This window comes from Musca domestica, unplaced genomic scaffold, assembly GCF_030504385.1.
Source record: "Musca domestica strain aabys unplaced genomic scaffold, Musca_domestica.polishedcontigs.V.1.1 33, whole genome shotgun sequence".
Taxonomy (NCBI): Eukaryota; Metazoa; Arthropoda; class Insecta; order Diptera; family Muscidae; genus Musca; species Musca domestica.
This window is the reverse complement of record NW_026712312.1, coordinates 7,231,453-7,251,354: the sequence shown is the minus strand read 5'-3', so window position 1 is coordinate 7,251,354 and position 19,902 is coordinate 7,231,453. Positions and strand designations below refer to the sequence as shown.

The window sequence follows — 19,902 nt, the reverse complement described above, 5'->3', positions numbered from 1 at the left end:
GATGTGTATAATTTGAAGAGAACCGGATGCTGATTTCGGATTTTATAATCGTTTTGGTTATTCAAAACGTTGACCAGAAGAGGTACCTCTTTATAACAGATCTTGTCTTAATGGAAATATTGAGACGTATCAATGGCATTGGATGTTAATTTCGTGTTTTATGAATATTCAAAATGTTGACCTCTGGCGTGGGAGGTATCAGAAGGAGCGGACCGATATATTGGAGTTGGAGTAAAATCGGATAATCCGTACATTCTCTGTGCAGTTAAATTTTTTTTTTTTTGAAAATTTCGTGGGGAAGTTACGAGAAGGAGTGGACCTTCTAGAGTTATCGTTCGTACCAGCCAGAGGGACGGCTAGATCGACTCCAATTGTCCTAAAACGGATTTGGCCCAAAGAGGCCTAGGGTCTAAGACCGTTATTTCGATGAGGCACGATTTGGCCGTATCAAAAGCCATATGGTTGAGGGTATAAAAATTAAAAGCTGTTTGCAAGAATAGGTTTTAATTTCAGTAGTTCCAATGTAGAACGCGTTGCGATATGTGTTTCCTATTTTTTTTTCTCAGTGTACATAACATCAAATTTAATAAATTTCTTATAAATGTGTAAGATCCCTAATCATTTCATGTGCGTGGGAAAAGCTGGGTCATTTCTGATATTTAAGCTGAAGTCATTCGTGTCCAGTTTAACTTGTCATTTGGCAAAAAAATATTGTGTATAAAATCTGAAAAACAAGAATGGGCCATCCACAATTCTTTTGTTTTGTTTTAAAATAAATAAACTCTCTCCCTCTCTCTTCTATTGTTCTTCTTACAACTCCAGTTAATAGTGACCTTTGTTACAACAAGACGAAAGCTTTTCATCAGAACTGTATTGAGGTTAGGTTTTCAGAAAATAAAAATGAAGGTTTTTTGTATTGTAGTATTGATCATTTGTAAATAAAACCAAAACAAACAAAAGAAAACGATACTAGTTTTAAGGGACAGATGAATTTTTCTTTGAAACCTGTTTTTAGAGATTTTTTCTTAAAAAAAAGGAAATTTATTGTCGTAAAAACTAAAGAACTTGGCCAGATCCCGTCCACAGATGATTAATAGTCAGTCGATTACTATTATTATTATTATACCCTCCACCATAGTATGGAGGGTATATTAAGCTTGTCATTCCGTTTGTAACACCTCGAAATATACATTTTAGACCCCGCAAAGTATATATATTCTTGATCAGCATAAAATTCTATATCGATTTAGCAATGTCCGTCCGTCTGTCCATCTATCCATCTGTGGAAATCACTCTAGCTTCCGAACGAAATGAAGTAAGTTGATAGAAATTTACTCAAATGTGTATTATGTCTGCAGGACTTTTGGATTGAAAATGTAGGTCCACGTCTTCGTATAGCCCCCATATAACAATACACCTGATATTCGGTATTTTGATGATTTTAGCGACATTATTAACCGGAATTATTTCAAATTTGGTGTTTAAAGTTCGTAATGGATACTACAGCCTATGGCAGATAATTGTCATGGTACCTCCCTATATTCGGTATTTTGATGATTTTAGCTTCATTATAAACAAATTTTTTGTCAAGTTTCGCATTTGAATATTGTAATAGCTTGTGACCAAAGTTGCCTATGCAGGTTCACGACGTCGCATAGACCCTAATATACGGCTACTTTCGGTATTTTTAAGATTTTAACAGAATTTTTTAACGGTTTTTTTTTTTGTTTTTTGAAAAATTCTAAATTTGTACCAAATGGTGGAGGGTATTCAAAGTTCGTCCCGGTCGAACTTACAGCTTTTTACTTGTTTTTATTATAATTTCCTTACTAACACACTTTCTCATTGTGATGTTTATCTCTTTGTATTTTTCAGATCCTTGTAAACATGAAACTCTCAATATCCTTCTTCCTGGTTGTTATTTGTACCATGTGTTTGGCCGCACAACAAAGTCAGGCTAAGAGTAAGTATCACAAATCCCTCAAAGCATCTTCTTCTTATGTGTGCAACGACGAAAAATAGTTATTATGCCACTAATGTATCCAAAGTTAAGTAAGGAGAGAAATCGAGGAGGATTATTCTTCCACAAGTCGAAAACAACATTTGTTGCGGTTAAGAATAAGGAGATTCTAAACTGCCAACTTCTTTTTAACATAAAATCGAATTCCAAAAATAAAATTTTTGAAATGTCTACGCTGTAGATCCACTAAATTAATCCAATATTGGTATATATTTTTTCTTATTGTACGCCTAATAAAAATTAAAACAAAAAAATAAATAAATAAACATCTTACCTTTAATTCCAATCTTCTCTCAATCTACATTTCTTATGGAGAGCACAATATTATTCCCCCCTCCTTACATCTTTTCGCAAAGAAAAATGCAAGTGAAACCCACACACGGTACGGTCCAGCTGATTTCAATGCAATGAACCCAGAAAATCGCATATCAGGAAAAAAGAAATACGTGCGATCCATGAGTCGACTAGTAGAGAAATATTCACGTTCAGCTCAATGACAGACAGGCACTCAATATTTGTTTTGCATTTTTGCCTTTGCAAAAATCTCTTATCGAAAACCTGTAGGTCTAAAGATCAAGGAGTATCCCAAAAATTATACTGATTCATATGTATGCCAGGGAATACTGGCCAGTCACTGTGAAATCACATGCCAAAACAGTGTTGCCAGTGAATTTTGGGGTCCTTTTGCCCAGAATAGACTTTTTTATCTAAAATTTGCAAAAAGAAAAAAAGAAGACTGAACTTAACAGCAACGAAATTAAGGTCTGGCTTCCGTTTTTGAACTCCAATTTAACCTCGATGAACATATATCGGTTTAAATGTTGTTTTCCCAATGGAGGAGTCGAACTGTGTTCTTTTCTTTTTTATACCCTCAGCCATATGGCTAGAAAAGGTATATAACATTTTATACGGACAAAACGTCGAAACGTCGTAAGTCTACTTGGATCAAATCAGTTTCAGGACAAATCGGTTTTGGATGGCTGGTGCGCAAGATAACTCTCGAAGGACGTATCTGATTTGGTCCAAACTTGGTACATGGTAACATTTTTGTCAAACTTAGATCGAGTTCGGAGATGAGCAATTTCGGTCCACTCCTTCTGGTACATCCCCCACAAAAGGTCGAAATTTTCAAAAAAATATATTTTTTGCACAGAAAGAAAAAGGATAATCCGATTTTGCTCCTAATATTTGCATCAGCGCTATGTAAGGTACGAAAATGGACTCCATCCATCCATCAAGTACCGCCTCCCCCACAAAGGGTCAAAATTTTGAGCAACTACAACTCTTAAAAAATATGATGTCCAATTGTCTTCAAATTACACACATTTTTAATTTAATTGTTATTAACCAAAGGTCGGGTGTGAAGATGGAATACATCGGTTCACTCCTTCTGGTACCTTACCCACAAAGGGTCAACATTTTTAATAACCATGAAGATAGTAAAACGCGAAATAAGTATCCGATTCATTTAAAAAGTTTATACATCGCAATACTTCTACTTAAGCTAAATCTGGTGTAAAGTTGGTAGAGATCAGACAACTACTTCTGGTACTTCCCTTAAAAACCCTCAAAATTTCGAATAATTATAACGTTTTTAAAATATTAACTAAGAGTCCGATTATCTTTAAATTTCGCACATTTCAATATTTCCCCTAACACAAAACTTGGTATGAAGAACGATTTGAACGGACCACTGCTTCTAGTACCTCCCCCACAAATGGTCAAAATTTGGAATAACCATTAAGCACATAAAACGAGAAATGAGCCTCCCATTACTTTTAAACTCGGCACATCCCAATACTTCTAGCATCCCAAGATCTGTTGTGAAAATGGACAATATCGGATTACTCCTTCTGGTACCTAACTCACAACAGGTCAACTTTTTAATTAATTATAAAACGCGAACTTTTCGAAATAAATAATTTAGAGTGAAGCAAGTAGTCGATATAAAATCCAAATCTGATGCCTTTTAATATTTTTATCAGACTTGGCCTACTTCTTCGGAACCTCTCTTATACAGGGTCAACAGTTTGAATAATCATTACACAAGTCAAAATATATTTATATAACCAAACATTGGCTGAGGAATGCAGCTGTCAATTTCTTATTTCAATTTTTTGTTTGTTGTCCTGGCACGGGGATTCGAAGTAGCGACCTCAAATTTCGTAGTAGGACATGCTCTCTATATCTCTCTCTCTCTGTGCCGCTCTTACTCACAGTTTTGAATAGTCATGGGTCTCGTATATAGTCGAGGGGGTTCCCAAGCTATATAGACACTTAGATCAAAATCCATTACAGCACCATCATTTAATTAGAATCAGCAGTCGTATGGAGCTTATCCGTTTTTGATTTAACATGGAATCACCCATATGTCTATTCATGTTATTTCAATGTTGTAATTTATGTTACCGTTACCCACAGTATTTTCATTCCGTGTGCATATTTTAATTCAGAACAAATATCAATTGGTGTGGCTTTTTGCCCTGTTTGCAAGTCATTTCAGTCCGCAACATAAACAAACCAATATTTTTGCTGCATTCATTTGACGTCAATTGTCAACAGAGTGCCGGCATTTATTGTTGCAAAAATAGTTTTTCTAGTTTTTTTTTTTTTTGCATTTCTCTTTGGCTGTGGATGCATTGAACATTTGGCATAATGAAGGTGATGACGTTGTTGCAGGTTTATATGCAGGCGTGAATGTGTGTGTGCATGTGTGTTTGTCTACGTAGGAATAACAAAAAATGTTTGTTATCATTTCCATTCGTTCATTCGCTCGTTCGATAAACAAAATGACTACGCGCTTCCGTTTTATTCTGTTGTTTGTTTTTCGCAAGAAAGAAAAACGTAAACGTAATAAAATTATTAAAATGGAAAACTGTTGGCATCTCAGGAGAAGGAAAACAATGTCGAACAATTGGCACAGCAATAATGTTGCAAGTGTACACATAAGTGTGTGTGTGTCTGTGCAGAATAAGTAGAACACATTCATTGTCGAGTTTCAATTGAATATTAACGTGGGTCAAATCCTGATCATAATTTACAGTTCCTTTCTGAAAAAGGCACACATTACAAATGGCTACGTCTTCGGCCTATACCTCCTCTAATATCCCCCTTATTATGCTGTCATACCTTCAATGGCCCATCATTTCTGTTTCGTATTGATAAACAAACAAGAAGCATGAAAGTAAAGGTTCAACCCATTGTCTGCATTTCATCGCATTGTTCCGATTATTTGGCCCCAAAAAAATCGCAAAAGAAACTCGAAAATGAAATTTCCACTTTTGCAGCATTCATCGCTTCTATTAAATTTTATTTTTGTGATGTCATATTATTTGTGACACGAAATGGGGTTATCAACAACTTTGTAATTCACTCAGAACTTAGAACTTGGCTTTGTGTTTTAACCGTTCATCTATCTTCTCGTTGCTAAGCGTATGATTGTTGTGTGGCGAAACCAGGCATCGCAACACTCATACGTTAGTGTGGACGGGGGTGTGTGTGTTAGTTGATGACATCAAATCGGATCATTGAAATAAAATTTAGTATGTATTATTTTTCTGTTGGATCTCTGGCTGAAAAATAATGTAGCATGAGACTTTTATATTTCGTACAATGACAACACTGGCGCTACATGGACAACAGCCAAAGGAAATCATGAGGATTTTCACTTTATGATAATTTAAACTGTTGACTCTTTATAGGGGAGGTTCCGAATTTAGTTAAATTACATATTTATATCAAATTTCTGGTAAAGAGAAATATTTAGACATAGCAAAATGTAAAGACTTGTTTCACAAGTTATGACATATAAGAGTATCGAAAACTGTGACTCTTTGTGGGTTAGGTACCAGAAGGGGTTCGTGGATATATATCATCTTCAGATGCTGCGTTAGCAAAAATATTTAGATGTGTGAAATTTGAAGAGGGTTGGATGCATATTTCGCTTTCTATGAGCGTTTTGTTTTTCAAAATCTTGAACCCCATGTAAGGGAGGTACCAAAAGGAATGGTCCGATCTCTACCATCTATATAACAGATCGTGTGTTGATGGAAATATTGAGATGTGCCAAGTCTGAATGAAATCGGATGTTAATTTCCTGTTTTATGAGTTTCATGAATATTCAAAAGGTGGATCCCTTTGTGAGGGAGGTACTTGATGGAGTGGACCGATATTTTCCATTTTCGCACCTGACCTAGAACTGATGCAAATATTAGAATTTGCAAAGTTGGAACTAAATCGTATTATCCTGTCTCTTTCTGTGCAGTAAATTATTTTCTTTGAAAATGTTGACATTTTGTGGGGGGGGGGGGGTACCGGAAGGAGTGGACAGATATTATCCATATCCGAACTCGATCTAATTTTGACAATAATATTACGATGTACCAAGTTTGGATCAAATCGGATATTCGCATCGAGAGTTATCGTGCGTACCAGCCAGACAGACGGACGGACGGACATCGCTATATCAACTCCAAATGTCCTGAAACGGATTTGGTCTAAAGAGACCTACAGTCTAAAACCGTTATTTCGATGAGCCACGTTTTGGCCGAATCAAATGATATATACCCTCTGTAGCCATATGGCTAAGGGCATAAAAAGGAGCGAAAAAATCGTCAGTATAGGCATGTTGTGCGCACTAGACTAAAGTTATTGAAAGAGTGCAGTTAATTAAATCAGCAATTCAGTGACCTTAACAAAATTCCTTAACTGTTTTATTTTCACCTTATTATAATGATCTGATTAGAATGCGGCATAGAGTTCCTCAAGAATTGGGATCTGATATTTTCAAAAGCTGTTACTGATCCCAAATACTAATCACAGCACATTTGATTGCATAATGTGCCTGGGTCCTAGAAAATACCAAAAGATATGGGCCTTTCCGACACTTTGATCAGAAGTTTTTCGGCTATTCTCACGAAAATACCCTTCAATACAAGACAAAATCAGTAGCTTAAAATGACGAAAAAAGTCACACATACACTCGCATGAACTATTTTCATCTGATCTCATTTTGTTCGAACCTCAGCTTTGTTAATAAATTTTGCCCTGTTCCTTCAGATTCCCTAATATAATCTTACATTTGCACTATATTAGACCTGTGGTCCCCAATTTTAGATTTATGTCTATATTTTCGTCTGGAAATTTGTCAGAGTGACATCTTTTAATACCTTTCGAAATTCTAAATTAACCCTTCAAAATACAGAAAATCAGGAGACACCATTTTATGCATTGCCTCAATCTTTCCTCTTCTTAGTATTTTTGAAAAACTCTTAAGGATCCCATGTCTAAATTTGCTCAAACACCGCAACTTCCAGTCTAATGATTGATTCACCCTTTACTTCATTAACTTGGCTTTGTTTTATAATCAAAATGGAACTGGAACTCACCTGCAATTAAATTTTATTTGTAAATCTGTGAAATTCCCAAGACAAACTTCCAATGTTCGTCCACAAAACATTTATAAAACAAATTGGACAAATCTCCAGGGTTCTGGCAGAAACAAGTTAAAATTTGCAAAACACATGCAAGTGATAAAATAGCACAACATAGAAATTATAACAAACGTGATTTCGGAGCATACCACTCCAACAGGTAACCAATTAGACACATGCAGGGGGGTCATGTTATCTCTGCCTCCCACATTGATTCCCAATGGATGGTTTAACATTATTTTAATCTTTGAACCAATACAAGTCTGCCTTACAATTTTAAGGTAGCAAACACAACATTCTCACAAACATATTTATGCATATCAAGGATAGAAGGAAAATTGTATATTAAGTGGTTGATTAAGACATCGAACACACAACCAATAAACATCATTCACATGGTGGGAGGGCGCAACACAAAACAAATGGAAACGACCAAACATCGACGGTTATCAACAAGTCTCTCAAGGGTTATAAAATCAAACAACAGCAGCCACAACAATAACAATAACACCATGGGAATGAAAAGACCCAACAATATTGCATTTAAATTTGACATTAGATCCATGAGAAAAAAAAACATGAAAAGTTCGCCAAATTACTTTAACTCCAAAGTTCTGCCAAAAGTTATATCGAAATTTCTGTGGCATTTTCAAATAATTTCCAAAGATTAAACGGCACAAAAATAACCCTCAATTGCAGACTTATTAAAATTTAAATTGGGCCATACCCAAACAATTAAATTATGAACGGCTGGCTGTGTGTCTGTGTCTGTGTTAGTGGGTGTTGGTTGTTAAGGTAGGCAATGTGTTTGAATCTACATCTACTTCCACTTTTTTTTGTTTACCCGAAATTCCATTTCTGACAAGTCAAAAAGCAACCTTTTTCCATCTTCCATCCATTTCAAGTTTCTTAGCCCCGAGTAATGAATTGTAGAATTCCCTTCACGCCACGTCCGTCCATACATTGTGGACGGTGGGTGGATGACTTCGACTTTTCGTTTGCAACACTTTAACATATTTTCAATCTGTTGGCCATTTTCTTATTCTGTGTCTTTTTCCAATTTTCGTTTCTCTCTTTACAGAAGGCTGTAATGCATATGGCTATGCCTGCTATGGAGGACATGGCAAACGTTCGTTGCATTCACAAATGCCCGATATGGCAACAGGTATCGACCTGCAGAATGAACCAAGTCAGCAGCAGCAGCAACAACAACTGCAGCTACAACTACAACACCATACCAATCCCATGCTGCAAATGTATCCGAGTGAGGCCAACACCATGCTTTTGGATGCCGACCTGGAAGCATATCCCCGATATCGATTAATTAAAATGATGAAGTCTTGGGTAAGTGTTGCACGAAAGAGAAATGGCAATCGAAAGGACATTAATGTGAGAAATAATTTAATTGTAATTTTTTTGGATACCTATGGGGGAGTGGGGAGGAGTAATACACAACATGTGTGCATATCTAAAGCTGGAATATACCGTTGCAATAACAAAATAATGTTATAATTATACCCTCAGCCATATGGCTAGAGTGGGTATATATCATTTGATACGGCAAAAGGGTGCCTCATCGAAACAACGGTTTTTGATCCTAGGTCTCTTTAGACCAAAATCCTTTCAGTACATTCGGAGTCGATCTAGCGATGTCTGTCCGTCAGTCCATCCATCCGTCTGTCGGGCTGCTGCGCACGACAACTATCGAAGGGAGTATCCGATTTGATCCAAACTTGGTACATCGTAATATTATTGTCAAACTTAGATCGGGTTCGGAGATGGGCAATATCGATCCACTCCTTCTAGTACCTCCCACACAAAATGTCAACATTTTCAAAGAAAATTATTCCAACTTTGCAAATCTTAATATTTGCATCAGTGCTAGGTCAGGTGCGAAAATTGACAATATCGATTTACTCCATCAAGTACCACCCCCACAAAGGGTCAACATTTTGAATATCTATGAAGCGCATAAGACGCGAAATAAACATCCGTCTCCATTCAGACTTGGCACAGCTCAATATTTCTATTAACACAAGATCTATTATAAAGATGGTTGAGATCGGACCATTCCTTCTGGTAACTCCCCCACAAAGGGTCAAAGTTTCGAATAACCAAAATATTTCACACATGCCATTATTTTTACTAACACAAGATCTGCTGTGAAAATGGAATATATCCATCGGCTCCTTGTAACTATGAAGCTCATATAAAGCATTTCAGACTTGGCACATTCAGACTTGGCACATGTTAATATTGCCATAAACACAAGATCTGTTATAAAGATGGTAGAGATCGGACCATTCCTTCTGATACCTCCCCCACAAATTTTCAAAGTTTTGAACAACCAAAATGATCATAAAATCCGAAATAAGCATCCAGCTCACTATTTCCATCAACACAAGATCTGTTATAAAGGTGGTACAGGTCGGACCATTTTTTCTGGAACCAGAAATCTGATATAAATATGTGATTTATCGGAATTTATGATTTCGCATAAAAGTGGATATAAATGTTCGATTTCCTTGAAATTTTGCACATACCAATATTTTTATCCGTCATAGATGAAGTATGACAAGTAAAAAATCTTTAAGTTCGGCTGGGCCGAACTATGAATACCCTCCACCAGTTGGAACGAATTTGGCAATTTCAAAAAAAAAAAAATAAAATCCGTTAAAAATTCTGTTAGAATCTTAAAAATACCGAATGTAGCCGTTATATTGGGGTCTATACGACGACATGGACCCGCATAGGCAACTTTTGTCATCAAAATCATCAAAATACCGAATATTGGGAGGTACTGTTATATGGGAGCTATACGAAGGCCTAGACCTGCACAGACAATTTTTTGTCATAGGGTGTAGTATCCATTATTAACTTCAAATACCGAAAAATTCCGGTGAATAATGTCGCAAAAATCATCAAAATACCGAATATGAGGAGGTGCCGTAATATTGCCCATTTTCAATACCAAAAGTACTGCAGATATAAAACACATTTGAGTTAATGTTACTTTCTTTCTTACTTCATTTCGTTTGGAAGCTACAGTGATTTCCACAGTCGGACAGACGGACGGACATCGCTAAATAGACATAGAATTTTATGCTGATCAAGAGTATATATACTTTGTGGGGTCTATATATATTTCGAGGAGTAACAAACGGAATGGCAAACTTAATATGCCCTCATACTATGGTAGAGGTTATAATAAGGCTAAAATCATCAAAATACTGAATATCGGAGGGTACCGTTAATATACCCTCCATACTATGTATAGTGGAGGGTATAAAAATGAATAAAATTCATTGAGGTCGATTAGCCACAGCTGTGGTGTTGAAAATCTCGCGAACAACTAAAGGGCTAAGTACATAAGAAGTTTGAGGTCGTGGCTAGACATATCTTGTGACATTTCACAAAGGGATTACAGATCCGCACTAAAATCCTGCCGTTGTTTTCCATTATAGTTTTATATTAATATGCCTAGCCATGACTTCAAGCATTCATGTACTTGCATCTTGTCTTTTATTTTCTTCTTTGTTGTCTCTTCTCTATAAGGCCAGATTTTAATTTACGGACTGGGAGAGAGTTGCCACATTACGATCCGTCGATCCTATCGGTTTACAAACGTCCTCCGCATTTTCGCAAAACACTTGCTAATATATTTAATAGCTTAGAACATAATAATTTAATAGCATAGAACTGTTACAACAACAAATTCCAATAAAAATATTTTTTTTTCTCTTTTTTTTTCTCATTTTAGTTTGGTAACACCCATAGAAGGCCTGTGGCTGAACACAATGCCGATTCGGATTATCCTATATCAGATGATTTTTTCAATCGGGAAAATAACATCAATACCAACAACAACTCCTATTAAGATCATGTAACTTGTGCACGCCAAACAATTACAACTAGCAACCGACCGCAGACCACCACCACCACCACCATGTTATATGCCTACCAAAGAAAGATTTTATCTTAAAAAATCGATTTTCAAAAAAATTTCCTTTTGTTTTGTTTTTGTCTTCTGTATGACATAATATCCATCATCAACTATTATTTAGAAAAAAAGAAAGAAAATAAATGTTGAAATTGTAAATAAAACAAAACTTTAGAAACGGTCACAAATCTCCACGAACGCTTAACTAAACCAAGTACTATGGAACTGCTATTTTATCGTAAATGTTAAAACAAATGAAAACTTTAGCTGAAATTTTTCTTTTCTTAAAGAACAACAAAAACAACAACAAGAAACAAGGGCTGGTAAAAATTTCAGTTAAAAAAGCAAAACAAAAACCAAAACGAAACATAATCCTAATATTATTGTACTATATACTATAATTCGGTTTGTGTACAACTAAGGAAAGCAAAAGACTACATAAAAAATAATAAGAATATTTGAATAAATTCTTAACTAGCATTGTATGTGTATAAGACAATGAAATGTATAAGAAACAGAGAGGGAAAAAACAAAACAGAAAAATATATTATAGAAATACAATTTAACAAAATATGAATGTAAACGTTGAGATTTTAACGCGTTTTTTCAGAAGCTGTCATTTTACGATCATTACAGTTTTTTTAAATGCGATTGTATTTTTTCCTCATTTAGGAGTTTCTAATTATGGACTAGGGGGTTTCATTTAATAAAAAAAACACATTTGGCCTCAATACGACCACCTAAAAATTGGTATCTGGCCATAAAGGACAAAAAAATAACATGTAATCTCCTAGTAATACCTAAAACAATACATACATAAAAAAACAAAACGTATACAATTTATGAGCTTGATCTCCTATTAAAATATTTTATTATTATTAATTTATTTAAAAATAAAGAGTACCTATTTTTAAACTTTCCATTACTTTTAAGTATCACTAGACACACACATATACACAAATTTGCAAATACACCTACCTACCTACCTATGACCACATAAATACCTATGCAAGCTACTCAATTAGCCTTCGTTGCACAACCCCAACCTCTAATGAATCGATTTCATGCCACAACGCCTGTTAAACTTTGTAAAATACTGGAATGACTTCTCGAAGCAAAGAACAAATAAAAATGTTAGCAAATTTATATAGCTAAAATATTATACAACTACATGCATACATATTAATATAAAACTACAATTAAAAAAAATACATGTATAAAAATTTAAAAGAAGAAAAAAAAACGACAAAAATATACAAAAAAAAAAATAAAATAAAACAACACACAGATGGATGCAATTTTGAAGTTTTAATATTTATATAAATTTAGAAAGGAATGGTGAAAATAAAACAAGTAAGAAAGCGGTATGCTTCTAAGCCTTTGAACAGCCTCCACCATTTCGAACGAATTTGGCAATTTTCAAAAACAAAATTAAATCCGTTAAAAATTCTGTTAAAATCTTAAAAAACCGAATGTAGTCGTTATATTAGGGTCTATACGACGACGTGGGCCTGCATAGACAACTTTTGTCATAGGCTGTAGTATCCATTACGAACTTCAAATACCAAATTTTAAACAATTCCGGTAAATAATGTCGCTAAAATTATCAAAATGCCAAACATCGGGATGTATCCTTTTATGAGGGCTATACGACGACGTGGCCCTGCACAGACAATTTTCTGTCTTAGGCTGTAGTATCTATTACGAACTTCAAATACCAATTTTGAGACAAATCCGTAGAAAAATGTCGCTAAAATCATCAAACTACCGAATATCGGGAGGTACCGTTATATGGGGGCTATACTAAATCGATATAGAAAGTTATGCTGATCAAGAATATATATACTTTTTGGGGTCTAAAATGTATATTTCGAGGTGTTACAAACGGAATGTCAAACATAATATACCCCCCATACTTTGGTGAAGGGTATAAAAATAAAGGTGAGCCTCAAAAAAAAAACACTTAGGGGCAAGAACTGCAATTTTTCCAGTAAGATCGGTAGAAGAATTGTGGGAGCCGTTATATGCGTGCCATACTTAAACGGGAGCCTATGTAGACAATTTTATACTACAACGATTGTAATCTATTGGGAGTCTTAAATACCAAATTAAATAACATAATTTCGTGGGTAAATGTGACTAGGATGACAAGGACCAATATGGACAATGTTTTGAAGCAGGTTGAAGAACCCATTATGAAGTATAAATATCAAATTTCACACAAATCTATTAGAAAATGTGGCTTAATTTGTCAAAATACCGTATATCCGATAGAACCGTTATATGTGCGCTATAGGAAAACGTGGACCTAGATATTAAATGTTCTGCCATTAGACAAATCCATAGAAAATCGTGGGTAAAACCATCAAAATACCGAATGCCGGGGGTACCGTTATACGGCGACTATACGAAAACGTGGGCGTATATTTACAATATTGCTTTTATCGGAGCCAGAACCCATTACGAACTACAAATATCTTTTTTAGATAAATCCGTTAAAAAATGTGGCGAAAACCAACAAAATAACGAATATCGGGAGGTACGGTTATATGTCATATATTTCAAAGGTTTCGTCACCGGAGCTGAAACCCATTATAACCTACAAATACCAATTTTTAGACAAATCCCTAAAAAATGTGGCGAAAATAATCAAAGATCGAATATCGGGAATTACCGTTATATGGCGGGTATACCAAAACGTGGACCTATACATACAATGTTTCGTTACCGGAGCTGGAACACATATTGCAAGTGTGAGTGTGACAACATACATCAAAAACTCATTCCGTCTAATAGCGTCTTAGGGGCTTAAATATAAACGTTGCCTTGCGCTACGTTAAAATCGAACATTTCTTTTCATAATAAATAACCCATTTGCCATTGAAAATCATAGATATATGCCCCGTTTGCTTTCCCAAGTCAATAACTTTACATACTATCCGTACGTAACACGATACCAATACGACACGATACGTCCACCACTAATTTAACAAAATACTCAGTTCACTCTTTTTTTTACCGTGTAGCACATGTTGCGCCAGACGGTGTACACAATCAAAACAGAGAGAGCATCCACACGACTTCATTTGACATTTGGTCATTGGTTGTCTACATGAGAAAAACATTGGAAATTCTGGAGTTGGTCCGCGTGTTTTGAAACTAGATTGAAAATAAATTAAAATTTTTAAGAGGTGTTCACAGAAATTCCACAGCTACAATGACAAATCTAAATGGAGGAGATGTGGCAAAAGACCTAAAGGGAAAACAGCGCGACAGCAGTGTTATCTTCCGTCGAAATCGTGCTCTGGGTTATGTTAGCAATCACATCCCAGCCGTGGTACGCTATATCCAACGACGCAAAGATAATCTTATCACAACATGCATTGGTAGATCGTTCCAAGTGTACACGGCAAGTCATTTTCGCCTGCTTCATGTGGGCGGGCAGCATCCTGATGAAATCACAGCAATGGCTACCGACCGTTGGCACATCTATACCGCAAGTAATAAGTGCATATACGCCTGGCGAGCTGGCAAACATGTGCGACACATTTATAGGGGCCATAGCAAAAACGTCCATTTGTTGCTGCCATTTAATCGACATCTGATTGCCGTGGATGAGGCCAATGTATTAAAAGTTTGGGATATCAGAGATGAAGAGGTGTATCTGGAAATACCTTTTAAGTCGGAAGAATTTCTAGTGACAGCGGTGGCCCATCCTCCAACCTATTTAAACAAAATTGTGCTGGGTTCCAAACAAGGTCAAATACAGATATGGAATATTAAAGACAATCGTTTGATTTACACCTTTAATGGTCATCCTAGCAGAGTAACCTGCATTGAACCAGCTCCGGCCATTGATGTGGTGGCAGTGGGCCATCAGGATGGTACAACAATAGTGCTTAATTTGAAATATGATGAAATACTAATGGAATTCAAGCAGGATTGGGGTGCTGTAACGAAAATAACATTTCGAACGGATGGTCCGCCAATAATGGCCACAGCCAGCACCAATGGTTATATAGCATTTTGGAACTTAGAGGAAAAGAAAGTAAGTAACCCTATCTTTGTAATTATTTTTCGTAGATTAATTACATTTTATTTTATTTTAGATTGCCAGCCAATTGCAGGCTCACGAAGACTCTGTTACTACCACAATATGTCTACCCAATGAACCTTTAGTTCTTACAACTTCACCAGATAATTCCATGAAACTGTGGATATTTGATATGACCGATGGTGGAGCAAGAATGCTGCGCATTCGTGAGGGTCACACAGCTCCACCATTGTGTATACGCTATCACGGTATGAATGGACAAACGATTCTATCTTCTGGCGAAGACAGTTCACTGAGGTCATTTAGTACCATATCTGAGACGCTCAATAAGAGTTTCGGTAAAGCCAGTTATAACCGGAAGGCATCCAAAAAGAAGAGTATGTAACAGCATTATGGAATTGTAAAACGATTGTTTAATGACTGTCCCCGTCCCTTTCATTACAGATCGATTTGAAGAGGATAGCCATCGCATGCCTCCCATTTTGGAATTTACCACAGAATTAACACGCGAAAAAGAGTGGGACAACATTGCCGCTATTCACAGCGGCACCATACAGACAACAACCTGGTCTTTCCATAAGAATCGTATGGGCGAGCATCGTTTGATACCCCCTCAGTTTACTAACAAAAGTCGTAAAGATTTCAAAACGGAGACCACCTGTGTTACATTGACGCACTGCGGCAACTTTGTTATTATAGGTATAACCATTTCAGCTCTGCTTTTACGTGTTTAATATTAAATCTAACCGCTAATTTAAGGTTATTCGAATGGCGAAGTCGAAAGATTCAATATACAGTCTGGAATTCATAGAGCCAGTTATGGTAAGCCGGCCCATTCAGCAGCCATAAGAGGAATAGCATGCGATAATCTTAGTCAAGTGGTGGTAACTGGATGCAGTGCAGGTCTATTAAAATTCTGGCATTTCAAAGATAAAGGTAAGCAATCAAATTGACAGCTTAGTAAATGCATTACCGATAATAACGATTTTATTTCAGTGGAAAAGCCCTTCGCCATCAAAAAGTTATCAGAGGGCATTGTCTTGATGCGTTGTCATCGTGAAAGTGCCATGGTAGCCATTGCATTGGAAAATTTTGTTCTCGTGGTCTTTGATATGGATACCAAAGTGGTTATTCGTAAATTCGAGGGACATTCGGCAAAGATCAATGACATTGCCTTCAGTCCTGATAGCCGTTGGCTTATTTCTGCTTCAATGGATGCCACCATTAAAGTTTGGGATATACCTTCATCATATATGATTGATCATTTTCGAGTGGAAAGACCTTGTGTATCACTCACGATGTCACCGACAGGAGATTTTCTAGCCACATCCCATGTAAATAATTTGGGCATTTATTTGTGGGCCAACAAAATGCTTTTCAATCAAATTTCGTTGCGTTCAATCAATCCTAATTCAGTGGCACCGTACGTTGGCCTACCAACAAACATGGCCGATCAGTTGAGTCTCGAAGAAGCTGTTGATGAACTATCAATGGATGTAGACGACGGCGAGGAAGATGAAGAGGGCTTGGGAGATGAGGTCAATTTAAATTATGAAACGCCAGAACAGTTATCAAAGGAACTAATTACCATGTCCGGCGTGGCAGTGTCCAGATGGCAGAATCTATTGGATTTGGAAATTATTAAGAAACGAAATAAGCCAAAAGCTCCACCCAAAGCCCCCAAACAGGCACCATTCTTTTTACCCACAGTAGCTGGCCTAGAAATGAAATTTGATTTGTCCAATGCCCAAACTGATGAAGATTCAGAATCGAGAGTATTTAAGACGACAAATCTTAATAATCTTACAGCTTTTGGGAAACTTCTAGAGGAGACTGCCGCCAGCGAAGATTATGAAAAATGTGTCACTTTTCTTAAACAGATGGGTCCCTCTATGGTGGATTTCGAGGTGAAATCATTGCATCCCATTGGCGGAGGAACGGTCAAGGCTATGATTCAGTTCTTGAAAACCCTCAAATATATGTTCGAATCGAACAATAACTTTGAATTGGCCCAGTCATACCTGAGTGTGTTTTTACGTTCACATAGTACTGGTTTAATAGAATATCCCAGTGTAATAAGCGCACTGGAGGATGTGTCCGCAGTACAGGAGACTTCATGGCAAAAAATTGAACAAAATCTTATGTACGGTATGGGTGTAGTGGCGGCACTCAGAAATTTTGTACAATAAGTTTGGAGCTATGTTTCTTTTTAATATCTACGTTTAACTACTTCTTAAAAAATAATATATTTCCAATAAATGCCGATGTGAACTTTGTAATTTACCAACAGATGAACCTACATTGTGATTATTTTTCAATAATACGTATTGTATATGTGTTATGAATTACATAAACACCCACTGAAAGGTTTTTCTTTCAAACATTTTAAGTTGAATTCAGCTGAGCTGCACTGCATGATGTATATATATTTACTATAATTAATATCTATAAATTTAGTATTACATTGTCATGTGTGCATTATTGATTTCCTAAAGGAGTTACATACATAATTACATATTGTCTGTGTGTATACACCATTCGTTGTGTACAATAATCAAACAAATGGTAATAACAGACAAACAGGACATGTGTATATGCGAATGTGTTTTCCCACCACATCAGTCAATTGTTTGGGTACCCATGGCAACAACCCATCCGAAGCACAAAGCTGACCGATTGACCACCACATAAGGACAAAATATTAAATCGAAATATTGTTATAACAGTATCTTTTGGTGGATTGGTTCGAAAATCTCTTCAGTTGCAAAACCTATTAAATTATTTCATAAAACATTTTTAAAAGTTATCTCAAAAAAGGAATTAAAAATTGATTGTGGTTGCAACAAAATGAAACATCAACAAGTTGTTGTGGATTATTGGACGATGTTGAAAACATCAATTACCTGCTTACTATTGGCCATTTCAGGATATGTGTTAATTAAGTAAGATTTTTTTGTATAAAACATTTTTCTACCACATTTACATATGCATCATGTTCGAATTTCTAGGATGGTGCAAACAATATTTTTCCTACCCGGCTATTTGAAAAATAATCAAAAACGCCTTGAAGAGTTGGCTGCCAAATACAACTTGGATTTGGATAAAGAGCTTGCCGAGGCAGAAAAAGAAATCAATGATAGGGAGAATGTTGAAGACAACAAGGACAACCCATCAGCCGATTCTACCAGCATCGAGTCCGAGCCAAAGAAGGATAAATAGTCACAAACGAACCTTTTTTCATTTTATTGCAATTTTACAATATATCTAAAACTACTGTGTATTTGTAAAAATTAACTTATACTCACTTACTAATTACATTCAACCACAACGGGCATATCTTCGGGATCTTCATCCAAAAGACCTTCAAATGACCAATTCATACCGACCCTAAGTTTTTTCGTTAAATGTTCAGCACTTTTGTGCAATCCACATACATTTAAATTTACAAGCAAAGAACGAATATCCTTATAGATACTATTGTGTTCTGAGGGTTCCATTAGTTCCTCTGGCAGATGCGGTAATTGCAATGCCAATACTTCGGCATATTTCATATACAGTAATTTGTATTTTGTAACCGAATCTTGCGAATGAGAGAGTATTGTTAAGACCTTTCGCCAATATTCCAATGATTCTATGGAATAGCCAACAAGGAAAAATGCAAATGCCAACTGTATTTCCTCAACAAGATCTTGAGCTTGGGCAAAATTCTTAAGTAATCTATCACATGCATCTATGCAATCCAATGAATGTTTTGAAACCTCGGCAGGTGTACATTCTTTGGGCACCCGGTTGGGAACAGAACAAAATCGCGGAGCAGTACCTTCAACTGGCTTTAGATTGGGCAGCAGGCAACTCTCATCTATTATTGATTTGGCTGTCAGGGGAGGACGCGTTTGACTTAAAGGTCCCCTAGGCCTTTCGGAGTCGGGACATGATTGTAACTCTGCATTGGTTCGAATAACTCCCAACGACGGTTGACATCTTTCTAAGGTGCCTTTGGTAACTGTGTCTGTTAGTTTACTCCAATCATTCCAGTAACGAAAATCATATGGTGCCAAATATTTATCCAACGACTTTAGGTTTGCCTTGATCCGCTGTATTTCCAATTCAGCATCTTCCACATAACGATCTCTCAGTTCCTCATTATTAGCATCCCACTCTTTTACCAATATCTCTTGCTCGCCGAAATAGTGGGCAAACCCCACACGAGGTGCAGTGTCTCCATATGGTCCAGTGGCTGCACACCAAATGTGGTGAGGACCTGGCGGTATCATTTTTACACCACGGAAATTTTCATCCGTTGTGTACGAGCACAAATCAATGCCGAACTCTGTCTTCCTGGGCACACCAGTAATGACAAGAACAGCGCCATGCTCGAAAAGCTTTTTGGCGGTTTCTGAATCGATGTCCAAAGGCGAGGTGTTGTTTGTATTCATGCTCAAAATTGGGCTACAAA

The 19,902-nt window shown here is 36.4% G+C and overlaps 4 protein-coding genes across 7 annotated transcripts in view; 3 read left to right on the top strand and 1 right to left on the bottom strand.

The window, feature by feature from the left end:
- Positions 1-12,132, top strand: part of LOC101888121 (neuropeptide CCHamide-2) — a 35,869-nt gene extending 23,737 nt beyond the window's left edge. For both annotated transcript variants that reach the window (XM_011292979.3, XM_005180525.4), the window contains exons 2-4: positions 1,876-1,963; positions 8,534-8,796; positions 11,213-12,132. In XM_011292979.3, coding sequence (XP_011291281.1) covers positions 1,888-1,963; positions 8,534-8,796; positions 11,213-11,329 — 456 coding nt within the window. In that variant the 5' untranslated portion in view covers positions 1,876-1,887 and the 3' untranslated portion in view covers positions 11,330-12,132. The remainder of the gene's footprint in view (positions 1-1,875; positions 1,964-8,533; positions 8,797-11,212) is intronic.
- LOC101888471 (protein AAR2 homolog) overlaps positions 1-19,902 on the bottom strand; it is a 107,284-nt gene that overhangs the window by 87,184 nt on the left and 198 nt on the right. The window contains exons 2-3 of one of the 3 annotated variants that reach the window (XM_059125331.1): positions 18,752-19,895; positions 7,389-7,407 (exon numbers count right to left, since the gene is read on the bottom strand). In XM_059125331.1, the coding sequence (XP_058981314.1) occupies positions 18,755-19,882 (1,128 nt within the window). In that variant the 5' untranslated portion in view covers positions 19,883-19,895 and the 3' untranslated portion in view covers positions 7,389-7,407; positions 18,752-18,754. Of the gene's footprint in view, positions 1-7,388; positions 7,408-18,674; positions 19,896-19,902 lie in introns of those variants that run through there. The other 2 variants (XR_009342753.1, XM_005180527.4) reach the window with 2 other exon arrangements.
- Positions 14,443-18,339, top strand: LOC101888296 (WD repeat-containing protein 36). The gene is made up of 5 exons (XM_005180526.4): positions 14,443-15,440; positions 15,502-15,823; positions 15,891-16,145; positions 16,206-16,382; positions 16,443-18,339. Exons 1-5 carry the CDS (start codon positions 14,610-14,612, stop codon positions 17,633-17,635), a joined length of 2,778 nt encoding a protein of 925 aa, XP_005180583.1. The 5' UTR covers positions 14,443-14,609; the 3' UTR covers positions 17,636-18,339.
- On the top strand, positions 18,254-18,740 carry LOC101888640 (uncharacterized). The gene is made up of 2 exons (XM_005180528.4): positions 18,254-18,388; positions 18,455-18,740. The coding sequence occupies exons 1-2, from the start codon at positions 18,294-18,296 to the stop codon at positions 18,663-18,665; spliced, it is 306 nt and encodes a 101-aa protein (XP_005180585.1). The 5' UTR covers positions 18,254-18,293; the 3' UTR covers positions 18,666-18,740.